This window comes from Diachasma alloeum, unplaced genomic scaffold (assembly GCF_001412515.2).
Source record: "Diachasma alloeum isolate Michigan unplaced genomic scaffold, Dall2.0 Dall_scaffold_00648, whole genome shotgun sequence".
Lineage (NCBI taxonomy): Eukaryota > Metazoa > Arthropoda > Insecta > Hymenoptera > Braconidae > Diachasma > Diachasma alloeum.
The window spans coordinates 384,943-397,929 of NW_021680780.1; the positions used below are offsets into that span (position 1 = coordinate 384,943).

The window sequence follows — 12,987 nt, forward strand, 5'->3', positions numbered from 1 at the left end:
CGTAGCACTTCCATTACACTTGACGGCGTAAAAACACTTTGAGATTCGCCAGATGTTGGGAACGAAGGACACTCGAGAAGGTTGGAAGAAATGAAATGTGAAACACGGGGGGAAAAAATCGGAAAATGATGGGGAAACGATGCGATGCGGTAATGAAATCACGTCATGGTGTGTCTTGAGGGAGTGCGTTGAAGTGATTCCAGTGCGAATCGCTGTGCGTTTAAAATCCAGACGATTGAGAGGAGCTGGAGGATATTAACGGTGACAAGTGTGTGGCACGAGTCAGTGTAACAGCGGGAATTGAAGTAATAACGCAGGCGAATTGTACATTGAGAAAATTATGATTTAAGTTCAGAAGACATTTATGCGGAGGTCACTACAAAATGTTCATTCGTTTTACTTCATCGGTATTCGTAAGATATCTTGAATAAAAGATGAAAAACAATTTTTCATCTTTTTTCTTCTGATTAATTTCAATAATTTTGAGACGATAAATTTTTTTTTTTATTCAATAAAATTTCTAATTAAAAAGCTTTTTGAAAGAAAATAAGGAAATCATTTGATAAATTGTTTTGAACTTCTTCATTCTCATAATTATAATACAGTAATCTCTAAATGATAATGGAGAGGTTCAACAAGTCATCAAATTTTATGTTATAAAAAAATTTATTCGTTGCAAAAAAGGTCTCTTCATTAACAAAAGATTTGCTGAGGTCATTATTAAATGTTCATACGGTTTACTTCATCGGTATTCGTGCGATATCTTGAATAAAAGAGGAAACACAATTTTTCGAATCAATTTCCCACAATTGGAGACGATCAAATTTTTAAATAAGGGTCGTTTCGAAAAAAAAATGGAAAAATCATTTGATAAATTGTTGCAAACCTCTTCATGCTAAAAATATTAATGGAACAATCTCCCAGACAAAAATGACGAAGTGAATAAAATAAAATGACCACTTGGAAGATCGCCGGAGCGAAGGCAATTATTATTGTATCAATCTTCGCTCTGATTGTGGACGGTGGGAATTACCCGAGAGACCCGAGTAAAAAGGCCAAATACCACCTGAGACGATTGAGCCAGGATTTTCGGAGATTGAAGAAGCAAGAGGGTGCAATTAAACTCGTCGGTGGAAGACAAGCGTTCGAGGGTATGAGGTCTCATTTCCCGATGCTACGAGATTCGTTCATTTAACTGAGGTCAATTCGTTGTGATTCGTGTCAACGACGAGACACATGTGAATTAGCGGAGTTGCACGTGAACGGAGAAAAACCATCCTATCTTGATTCTCTCGGTCTTTCGATTTTAGGAAACCTCGAGATACTTCACGATGGCAAATGGGGCTCTGTGTGCGATGACGAATGGGATCATTTGGAGGCGACTGTTGTGTGCAGACAGCTTGGATTTGAGGGGGCACTTGAGGCCACCGGCAATTCTCGTTTTGGACAGGCGAGGAGTAAGTAAAGATTCATCTTCGCGATTCGGTGATTTGAGGAGGAGTTCTTGATGAATATCCGGGGGATGAGAGAGACGGATAGCAGAGTTTTTATGAAGATATCCTCCTACAAATAAAATCATGTTTTATCTTCCAAAGCTGCCGGAATTTCATTGAAATTTCATTTGAAAAATCCCCAAATTGGATGGAAATTTGACTTTTCCAATAAAATTGATATTTGCTACTAATTCTCCTTTCAACTCTAATATTTTTTTCTTTTATAAAAAGAGAATATACTCATTTCCAAATGTTGAAAAAAAATTATAACAGAAATTATTAATTTATTCCATGTTCAATTAATAATAATTACATTATTAATAGGGGAGAGTCGGGCAAAATGGGACGTTTCGTAATTTCCTCTAGTTGTCAATATCTTCATATCATATTATTACTTTTGGCCTCTGCGATAGTTAACCGTATCTCCGTAAATGAAATTATATTCGCGTTGATTTAGTGTCTAAAGTGCGTACAACTTGAGTTGTGCAATTAAATATTGTTTGTGTTAATTGTTGTTTAATTAGTTTTCCCAATCCCGGCAGCTCGTGATTAACACTCCGCAGTGAAATAAATAACTATTCAGATTCTAAAGGTAATCGTGAACATGCCTATTATTATCATTATTATTATCATTATTATTATTATTACATATATTAAATCCATTTCGTTTGACTCCTCCATAACTCAATGCATCAGGCACTCATCAACACTTGACCAAATGACCGATACAAGTCACTTATTTCAGGACGCTTTTGGATGGATAACATTTTTTGCGACGGTAGAGAGGATTACCTCGGAAAATGCAGATTTGACGGCTGGGGCAATTCCGATTGTCAGAGTAACGAGGCTGCTGGAGTTATTTGCACTCACGATAAAGAGGGCGATCTTCCCTCACCCTCGATTAGCACGAGGAGAATTAAAATAAAGGAGCATCATCCCAGACTCCAGCTACGGGTGACTGGGGGGAGGAATCCCTCCGAGGGACGTGTCGAAATTAAATTCCCGGATGAAGGTGAATGTCGTATAACGAGGTTTTAGGGAAGAAAGTCGATGCAATTTCATCGCTCAATTGGAGCATTACGGCGGGGATTAGGGTGCGCGCACTAATTCTTGTAGTGGGATGAAGCTAATTGTTTGACTTGGGAAGTCTATTTCACTGCGTGAATTTCTGCGCTTGTAGACGGGAGAACAATTTCCTGTTTTTTCGAACGGAGGGAAATTCTTTTGGAAAATTCTAGGATAAGAAAAGCGTGTGAATAGAATTTCACTTTTGTATACGATTTATTCAGTTGAGATATTTTCTATGAAAATTCTGCAGCTCAAATATTCCAGAGTTTTTTTGTTTGACTTGTTCAATGAAAAAAAAAGATAAATCGAGTGAAATAAACTTGGAAAATTCGCCTCGAGGAATTTGTACAGAAAATGTCTCACGAGAAAAAATTGTAAAGAAAGCCGAAATTTTACTGATCTTTTCTATAAAATATTTTCTATTGAGTATATTCTAAATATTATAGAAAACGCATAATAAAACAGCGGAATTCTTCAATCGAAACTAACAGGAATAGAGACTAATAGAAACTAACAGAATTTTCATCATCAATTCACCAGAAATCCGATAGAATTTTCCACGAAAATTTATCGTGCGTATTCTCTTTCTGTTCACAATTTTACTCTAAAATTTAGATTTTAAAACTAAATATTAGATTGGGGAATGGTATGCGGTGACGGATGGTCCCTCCTAGAAGCGAGTGTAATCTGTCGCCAATTGAACTTGGGCTACGCTTCGAGTGCAATTCAAACGACACTTCACAGTGATAAAAACGAATTTATGAGCATCAGTGGCATTCGGTGTCGAGGAAACGAGCACCACATCAGCGAGTGTCTCCACGACAGCTCCATGCAGTGTCCAGGTGAATCGAGGGGACGACATGCCCCCGCAATAAAATCGGTATTGATGGTTTCACATTTCTCCATCCGAATATCGATAAAACTGGCAAGTCGTTTCAGGTCGTCCCGGAAATGTTGCGAGTGTCGCTTGTAGGAGAGAAATGGCTGATCTCGTCATCGATCACATCGAACTCATGAGGACTGCACACCTGGAGGATAGACCCCTATTCTGGCTGCAATGCGCGATGGAGGAGAATTGCGTCGCCTCGGAGGCTTACAGGATACAGAAGGAGTCGGACGATTGGCTCAGGGAGACCAGGAGGCTCTTGAAATTCACCGCGAGAATTCTCAATGCTGGAACTGCCGATTTTAGACCATCGGTTCCTAAACATCTCTGGGAGTGGCACATGTGTCACATGTGAGTATTTCGGAATTACATACAATTGAATTGTATCGCCCATTCAAATTTTCGGCATCTGAATTTAACTGTTCTCTTCAAATCATTAAGAAACATTTTAAAAATTTGAAAAAATACGATGATTGAAGAAAAATTTATGAAGTAATTTAAAGATTTCAATGATCAACAATTTTCTCTCTATATAATGAAAAATGGGGAGCGTTCAGGTGAGATTTTTCTCGGCAATTTAATCTCATTAAATTTCATAAAAAATCCGACGTGTGAAGAACATAATAATAAATTAAATCTTTTGAGGCATTATCACTCGATGGAAGTCTTCGCAACATTCGACATAATAGACTCAACAGGAAAAAGAATAGCAGAAGGTCACAAAGCATCTTTCTGCCTGGAGGACAATCTGTGCATGCCCGGAGTAAAGCCCCGGTTCGTTACCCAATAATGCACAATCTCACAATAGCTCTCTAATTAATACTCCGTATCAGTCAGTACTGAGCTTGTTATATATTTTCAGATATAAATGTGCCAATTACGGAGACCAGGGAATATCAGTGAACTGCACTGATATTTATCGATACAATATTGACTGCCAGTGGATCGACATATCCGAGCTTGAGCCGGGACAGTACTCTCTCAAAGTAAATATCTACTGGTGGATTTTATTGAATTCGGTGAAAATAATCCTCCGTTTTTGCACAGGTTGCTGTTAATCCGGAATTCAAAATTGGGGAAATGTCGTTTGAGAATAATGCCGCTGAGTGTCGACTACTCTATACTGAGTCGCAGGCGCTTGTGCATGATTGTGTGGTTGGGAGACCGTAATGATAAATTTTTATTGAAAAACCTAATGCTCTCTTCAAGACATTCAATTGAATTTCCATTTTTATGGGTCAATCAATCATAAGCTAAATAGATTACAGAATGATAATAAAAATATTCAACGGGTTTATCGGGTGTTTATATATTACTTTTAATGGCTACTATACATAAGAAATTACACAGGATTCATTCTACGTGAATTTTAAAACAACAACGTTCTTTCATTCATTTTTAGAATATTTGTAGATAATATATGATGGTTCTGTACAATAAAGTATAATTCGAATACTCGGCGTCTTTCAATCACACGTTATCATCCATAAAACGAAATTTACACGAAAAAATACTGGAATTCATGTTTGCGAATGACAGATTTTTCTTGTTGCAAAAAGGAAATATTCTGACGTTACGAATATTAATATTCTTGCGTCAAAGATCAAGAATATCATTTACAAGCAGAAAAAGAAATTTTAATCGAAGACTTTCAAATCCCAATTATATTTTCTTCTCCTTTTAAACATAAAAAAAATTATTCATCATTCGAACTTGAAAGAATTTGTGATTAATTGACGAGAAAGTTATCAAATATAATAAAAATATTGATCGGGTTTATCCAATTTTTATATGTTACTTCTAATGTCTACTGTACATCAACAATTCCACAGGATTTTTGCTACATGAATTTTGAAATAATCAAGTTCTTTCATCCATTTTTAGAATATCATATATTTTTTAGAATATATGACGGTTCTGTACAATAAAGTGGAATTCAAATCACACGTTATCATCCATAAAATAAAATCTACACGAAAAAATGTTGGAATTCACATTTGCGAATAATAGTTTTTTCTTGCTGCAAAAAGAGGAATATTCTCATGTTAAGAATATTGATATTCCAGATTCAAAGATCCAGAATATACTCATTTACGCACAATGAAAAAAAAAATTCTTAATTCGAAATTTTCAAATTCCAATTATATCTTCTTCTTTTAAAAAAGAAAAAACATTCTTCGTTCCAATTTGAAAAATTGGTGATTGATTCATATTCAATTCGTATTTGCGAATAATAGTTTTTTCTCGTTGCAAAAAGCGAAACATTCCCATGTTAAGAATATTGATATTCTAGATTCAAAGATCCAGAATATACTCATCTACAAATAATGAGAAAAACTAATTTTGAATTCAACACTGTCAAATCTGAATGATATTTCCTTTCAAAGAAGAAAAGCATCTTAATTCGAACTTGGAACATTCGTAATTAATCAAGACTCAAACTCAACAACATTGTTTTCCGTGTAACCCTAACACTCCACAACCAAGAGATAAACCAAAAAAATGATAAAATATTGAAATATCTCATAAATAACGCATAAAACCTGGAGTATACAATTGACCTCTCCCAGCGTTTGCATACACAGGAATTAAAAGACGGGATTATCCAATATTTATACGTTTCTTTTAATGTCTACTATACATCAACAATTACACAGAATTCATCCTACATCAATTTTAAAACAACAACGGGGTCCTTAATCACACATCATCCACGAAATCGAGATCTACACGAAAAAAAATATCCCAATTGCTAGCGCCTAATTCTCCTTTCAACTCGAATAATATTTTTTCTCATTTCATTTCCGAAAAAAAATTATTCTCAATTCGAGCTTGAAAAATGGGGAATTAATTGGCGAGAAAGTTTTCGAATTAAAATCTCAATTCAGGAGTATTTTCTTCCGCGTAAGACCACCACAACACAACCAAAATAGTAACACACAAAAAATAAAAATAAATATCTAAATAACTCGTAAATAACGCATCGAACGAGGAGCGCTGAATTCACCCCCTTGAAACGTACGAATTCACAGAATTGTAATTACACTGAGCTTTCAGTAACGGCTGATATCAATGGAACACGACTACAGCCCGAGGTATATACCGGTGAATATTTTCAATACGCTCTCAACCAACAACGGCCCACACGTCATGGATATTTATATTCCCTACAGCAGCAGTAACGCGAAATCATTATCCCTTCTTGAATTTGAGTAGAAGTATGGCGATGGTTTGAAATACGAGGATCCAGATGAAAATCGAGATGAATCCTTCGTAGACTGTTGGCTCACTGATGCCCCAGCCCCTTGCCAGCATAGCTCGTATTGACTCTGTACTTTTAGTTAATGGAAGAATGATACTTATAGCACGTAGGACAGGATGCATCCCTTGCACTGGCCAGATTATTCCGCAGAGCATGACTATTGGGAGGAAGGAACCCATCGCCATGTATGTGGCACTGCGTTCGTTCTCGCAACTGCAGGCAACTACAAAACCTGGATAAATTGTAATAAACAAATGATTATCCAATTGTCATTTTTGTGTCACTCAAAGAATTTTTCATCGTTATCCAAAATTTTCTCATTTTCTAATACTTTAAATTAATTTTGATTCATCAAATCGTTTTTTGAATTTTAATTGAGTAAACTTCATTTGAAAGAATTTTTATTCTCGTTCAAATGGCTGTTTTTTGGAATTTAATTTATTGCATATAATTAAGATATTCTCATTCCAAAAAATGAATGAGTTCTCTAATTGTCATTAAAATATTGTATGAATGTACGGTTTGTTAATTCTTCATGCAAGACTAATTGACGTTCGATTGCTAAATAGTGACTCGTCGCGTTAAAGAATACCAATTAAAGCTCTTGAATTGAGGATTTTTTTCTCTCACGAAAAGTGTAAAATGAATATTCACCGAAGCACATTCCGCATAATCCACAGAGTATCGTCAGTATACTGACAAGTGCAATATCTCCCTCAATGGTCAATTTGAAGATGGCAAATACAAATACGAGCATCATTACAGTCTGGCCTATCATCACCACAAATTGAGTCACTACTTGTCCGAATAGTATCTCAGTACCAGTGATACCAGACACCAAACTGCGTTCCAGAAGGCCCTCATTACGTTCCAACAGCATAGCACCGGACGTCAGTGCCACAGATAAGAAGAAAATAATCCTGAAAATACGGGGGATGGGGAGATTGTTACGTGAATGATGGGTATTGAGTTGTGAATGTTAAAACTTGTTTCTTAGGGTTGCTTACGTCAGAATTATACCGGGAGCAGCAAAGTCCGTGAAATTCGGCTCCTCTGGTCCGTATATTGGCTGATTGAACTGCAGATTTCATGAGTCATCAATCACTTTCTTTGGTAATGAAATTTAACGGGAAAATTGGGTTTTGGGGATCAAATAGAAAAACATTTCATGGAAAAATCTGGGGAATTCGTTGGAAAATTCTAGTGAAATTTCGTTAGTTTTCAACTGATTCTTTTTAATAATTCCGCATTATGTGCGTCTTTTTCAATAGAAATGTTCAATGCAAAACTTTTAATGGGGGAAAAATATATATATTCGATTTAAATGAAAAGAGAAGAAACATAGAGTGGAAGAAAATTGTAAAAATCATGTTGAAGGAGTCAGCTGATTTTTACCAAATGAAATAACTCCTATTGAATATTTTCCAATGAGCAGCGGCCAGAAATTAATAGAATTTTCAACAGAACTGCAGTAGAAATCCAATAGAATTCTCTATTCAAATATTTTGCATTTATGCGCTAAAGTTTTTCATGCGTAGTACTTACGAAGACAGGGATGGCCGCTGCTTTTCGACTGTAGTTACACCCAACGGCAATGTCCTCTGCAAATTTCTCGAATGATTTGTAGATGTCACGTTTCAGAAGTTGAGCAATTTGTTGATCTGAAAGTTGAACAATCAACGGGATAAGATAATTTTGATAACATTGAAGCCTTCATTCATGTCAAATAAATTTGCTTAAAACGTTTTTTTAATATGAAGAGAAAGAAAAGCAGTAAAAAACTTGAGAAACTGTCGAGTATTTTCTACAGAAAGAATTTTAAATCTCAATAGAATGCGAGAAAAATGAGTAAAATATTACATCAATCTTATATTCATTCCATCAATGTTTAATATAAGATACTGTATACAAAAAACAGTAGAATTTGCAGAAAAAAGTGGGGGAAAAATTAGTAATTTATATCGAGGAATTTCCATAGAAAATGCCTCATTAGCATCAAGAAAAAAATGAATGGAATGAGGAAGAACGATCTGCTCGTGCCCCATCCTATGTATCTCAACAAATGAAAAACTGAAAATTTCATACTCGACATATCCAGAGCAATGGATATATCCGCATGCACAGCAGTCCAATTCTCGGCATCCTTGCCCTCAGCAATCCTCGCGACAATAGAATCCGTATAATTCCTCGGAAATGAGAAAGACCCCCAGGCGCGTCCCTTCTCCACAGCATGATTGGCCTCCGCCTCGGTATCAAAATAGACATATTCAACCTTCCTAGCCGCCAAATGCTTGAGATAACGACAACTGTACATCCTCTCGTCGCAACCAGTCGACGGAATACAGGGCTGCCTGCTGTTATTCAACTCGTGATTAACAATAGCCAGTTTCAATCCGATGGGATCCCGCCCGATCGATAAGCAGAATAGAATAGTTTGCATAACAGGCAGTCCTATGATGAAGAGCATAACGCCGACGTTTCTCCACATCCAGAGGAAATTCTTCCATATGAGTGCCTTCATGTGCTGCGGATCGAGGGGAGCGAATTTACTCTTTCCCTCCTCCTCGGGGGGCAGCTCGGGGAGGTTCTCGTTGAGAACTGGGGGCGCTACGCTTCTCCGGCGACTCGATATGCTGACGTTGTCACCGAATTCACCGCTCATCTCGTCGTCAACGTCAATGTCCGGGGGAACTCCTGTGACACTACTCAAAATGCTGCTTCGCCGTCTGAGCCCCATGTTCTGTTTTCTACTGAGCTTTAGGAAGACCTCTTCGAGGGTGTCCAGGCGGTGCATCTCCATCAGCCGCCGTGGAGACTCCTCGGCGAGGAATTTTCCACCCCGCATCAGACCTGTCATCAGTTTTTTTTGGTCAATTCAACATTTTTACAATACGTAATAAATGACAGATTTTTTTTTATTTGTAAGGAATAATTTTTGAATTTTTAGTGCTGCGAATTTGAATTCAATTTGAAATCGCATCGTTCATGGAATTTTGCATTCGTCTCAGGAAGTGAACGGAATTGGGGGTTTCGTGTGCGATCTTGAAGAATTTTTCAGCTTATTGTGAAAATCAAAATTCAATTTCAATGGTTAAATTCAATTGAACATTTTCATACAGTATAATAAATGAAATTTAGGGAATAGTTTTTCCATTTTTAATGCTGTGAATTCAATTTGAAAAATAACATCGTTCGTGGAATTTTATATTCGTCTTAGGAATTGAAAAGAATTTCCTCCCTAAATACAATTTAATATCGCACGCCTGAGGATAACTCCTAAATCGTTCATGAAATTCTGATTTTTTTCCAACAGTGAATAGCATACTTTCAAAAAGAAATCGCCTAATTGAATATTTTCTTAAAATAAATGTGACGTAACTTGACAGCGTTCATCTGCTTCAGGAAACATATCCCTATTTCATTAAATTCGATTATCGTTACGGCGTTTTAATGAAAGTTCAACACCATAATGGCTATCCCAACAAAACGGAGATTGAGTGAATCAAGGCTGATACATTCTCAAGTTGAGAGATTATGAAGTTTAGAAAGACGAAAGAAACTTTCGTAAAAATCCCCATAAACCTGATTATGACCCGAATTACGTTAAAAATAAATAAATAAACATGATTCCATCTATCGCTACCTATCGTCGTCGCTTGTTTCGTCTCATCGATGTAGTGCGTCGTGATGATGATGGTCTTCGTGCCATCCTTCGTCAGTTGAACGAGATGGTCCCAGATGTTCTGACGCAGAACTGGGTCCACTCCGACTGTCGGTTCGTCGAGAATCAGGAGCTCAGGGTCAGCGAGAAGTGTCGCTGCAATGGATACTCGACGCTGCTGGCCACCAGAAAGATTCTTCACGAAACGATTCTCGTTGGGTAGCTCCAGAAGCTGTGGACAATCATTTCAATTTTTTTGCAAACCCTCTCAATGTGAAAAGCATGAGAAATGAGGGGAATGTGGGAGAGAGATCTTGAATGAATAAACACATGAAAAAATTCAATAGAAAACCCAGCGAATTCGCTAGCAAATTCTATTAGAATTCTATTGAAAAATTCTATTTGTTTTTCGCGCTGATTCAATTGGATATTCCATAAGAAAGTCAATATTTCGGATTTCTGTTCAGAATTTTCTCTTGAGATTTGTTCTATAAGAATGCTTGGGCATCAATTTTCCAAGTTTCTTCCACTCGGATTCTGTAATGCAAAATAAACCAAAATCCAGTGGAAAAAACTTGGAAAATTGGTGCCCAATAATTTCTAATAGAAAAAATCTCAGAAAAATTCCAACAGAAATTTGAAATCTATTGACTTTTTCTAGCGAGAATTTTGTTGCGAATTCGCTAAGTTTTCTATTGAATAAATTGTTGGGGATGTACCTGAAGCAGAAATTCAAGTTTCTCGTCAACCTGGACGGTGCTCATGCCGGCGATCCAACCGAAATAGATAAATGTCTCGCGAATAGTGAATTCGCCGTAGAGTGCAAGCTCTTGAGGCATGTAACCAACTCGGGGGCCGGGCACACCGGAGCCTTTGGAGCCGGGCTTTCCACCCAGAACCCATATTTCACCGGAGTTTAAACGACGTCTTCCGACTATGCAAGATAGAAGAGTCGTTTTTCCACAACCACTTGCTCCCAGGAGACCGTATCTATCATAGGAAGAAATTACCGTTGCCAGGAAATGAGTAGCGAAGCGGTAAAATTGAACAAAAAAACAATAAATATATTCATTTATCTATTTTTAAATTTTTTTTCAAGATAAATAATGATAGCTATTTTTTCCTTTTTTTATTCCTTTGAATACCCGTCTCGCAGGAATGTCTCTATGACAGGGGGGATACGAAAATTCTTAATATTTGAAGATGTCATTACAATTAATTTAAGCGCTAGCTGAATTTTTATCTCAACTTTGATATTTGGTTGTTTCTTAGATTAAATTATTTTGTCTTGGGGAGAGAACGAGCGCCTCTCAATTTACCCATTTTAAGTAAATAAATAATTTTTATTTAATTTATTTATTTAATTTTATTTAATAAATTAATATTTTTATCCAGTAGTATAGATAAGACGATTGTCTAGATCTCCTGAAGCATGAAATTATCTCGATAACGAGTGGTTCCGGGGAAAAGGTCAGAACCCATTCTGTTTGAAATTTTCTCAGCTACGAGAAAGGTCATCCGAGTGTTTTCTCCCAGAACCACTCGTTCCCGAGATTAAATCACGATTGAAAATAATTTAGTAATAGTTGTTGTCGACGGTCGTTTAGTAATGGAGTCATTGGGGTGTCACTTACATAGCACCCTTTGGCACAGTCATATTGAGACCGTCGAGAATAATATTCGGATTATTTTTCCCTCCATATTTTTTGAACGCCCTTCTAACACACACAGCCTGCCGTCTCCTAGTGTCCACGGTAGACGCTTGCGTCTGGAACTGTGCCCTTCTCGCTTTCAACTCTATCGAGGCCCCTGGTAACGAGCCCACCTGACTTCCCGGCTCCATGTTCACCTAATTAGGAATTTAACATCATTAATCACTCGCAGAGCACATTTTTTAATTAAAGAATAGGCTGGGTTTGAATCAGTTCTCGAATGATGAACATTCCTGATAATTTATAAACAACTCCTTCGATTTTGTAATCCGATAAGAGTGAAAACTCCGGGTAATTTTGCCCTTAATTAAAACAAATAATTAGAACAAATACACGGTAATTAAATTTAAAAACCTACAGGGATGAAACAGATTGGGTTTTTTCGCGCGTTGAGAGGCAATTTTCTTGACCTTTCCTCTGGTTAAGGTGTAACGGAAGCGGTCGCAAAAGTTTGTTTTTCTCAACCCATTTGTCTACGATTGTATCCAATATAAATGGCTGAAAGTTGCCCCTCCGGTACCCATCCATCCCCCCAGGTCCTAAGATCTCCTCTAAAAATACCTGACGACCTGAAACTAGCTCAGCCCACTCGCGAATTCGTCGCTCCCACTCTCAACCAACAACCTAAACATGCAAAAACCTCTCGACAAATTGTCCCCCTATTCTAATGCCTTCGATCATCCCCCCTCCCAATTCTCATTTTTGTCTCGTTACACTTGGTCAAGAGTGATATAACACATCAGGCTCTCACCGCATGCTGGACCGATCACGGACGCGAGCGACCGGATAATTTCAGGAGAAATCAATGCCTTCTTTTTTTCATTCTTTAACTTTATTTTCTCCTTCTCTTTCACTTTCAAAGAATCTCATGAATGCTAATAAACGACATAACACCGGCGAGCCCG

At 37.2% G+C, this 12,987-nt stretch overlaps 2 protein-coding genes across 5 annotated transcripts; one reads left to right on the plus strand and one right to left on the minus strand.

Moving 5' to 3' along the window:
* Positions 1–4,744, plus strand: LOC107043938 (lysyl oxidase homolog 3). 4 transcript variants are annotated; one of them, XM_015265649.2, is made up of 9 exons: positions 1–413; positions 925–1,151; positions 1,311–1,457; positions 2,239–2,505; positions 3,197–3,403; positions 3,501–3,798; positions 4,093–4,221; positions 4,310–4,433; positions 4,495–4,744. In XM_015265649.2, exons 2-9 carry the CDS (start codon positions 953–955, stop codon positions 4,615–4,617), a joined length of 1,494 nt encoding a protein of 497 aa, XP_015121135.1. In that variant the 5' UTR covers positions 1–413; positions 925–952; the 3' UTR covers positions 4,618–4,744. The 4 variants fall into 4 exon arrangements, with proteins under 4 accessions (XP_015121135.1, XP_015121136.1, XP_015121137.1 ...); XM_015265650.2 differs by having other exon boundaries at positions 1–407; XM_015265651.2 differs by having other exon boundaries at positions 1–372.
* A 1,304-nt stretch (positions 4,745–6,048) lies between these two features.
* On the minus strand, positions 6,049–12,248 carry LOC107043937 (ABC transporter G family member 23). The gene is made up of 8 exons (XM_015265648.1): positions 12,005–12,248; positions 11,090–11,360; positions 10,353–10,602; positions 8,795–9,559; positions 8,255–8,370; positions 7,717–7,787; positions 7,364–7,629; positions 6,049–6,941 (listed from the first exon to the last, which is right to left on the minus strand). The coding sequence occupies exons 1-8, from the start codon at positions 12,211–12,213 to the stop codon at positions 6,640–6,642; spliced, it is 2,250 nt and encodes a 749-aa protein (XP_015121134.1). The 5' UTR covers positions 12,214–12,248; the 3' UTR covers positions 6,049–6,639.
* Positions 12,249–12,987: the final 739 nt, after the last annotated feature.

Coding starts and splice junctions, on each gene's coding strand:
- LOC107043938 (XM_015265649.2), top strand. CDS start 953: ATGACCACTTGGAAGATCGCCGGAGCGAAGGCAATTATTATTGTATCA. Junction 1,152..1,310: donor TGGAAGACAAGCGTTCGAGG/GTATGAGGTCTC, acceptor TTTCGATTTTAG/GAAACCTCGAGATACTTCAC. Junction 1,458..2,238: donor TCGTTTTGGACAGGCGAGGA/GTAAGTAAAGAT, acceptor CACTTATTTCAG/GACGCTTTTGGATGGATAAC.
- LOC107043937 (XM_015265648.1), bottom strand. CDS start 12,213: ATGGAGCCGGGAAGTCAGGTGGGCTCGTTACCAGGGGCCTCGATAGAG. Junction 8,371..8,794: donor CATTGCTCTGGATATGTCGA/GTATGAAATTTT, acceptor TTCAACTTTCAG/ATCAACAAATTGCTCAACTT. Junction 7,630..7,716: donor GCTCCCGGTATAATTCTGAC/GTAAGCAACCCT, acceptor CCGTATTTTCAG/GATTATTTTCTTCTTATCTG.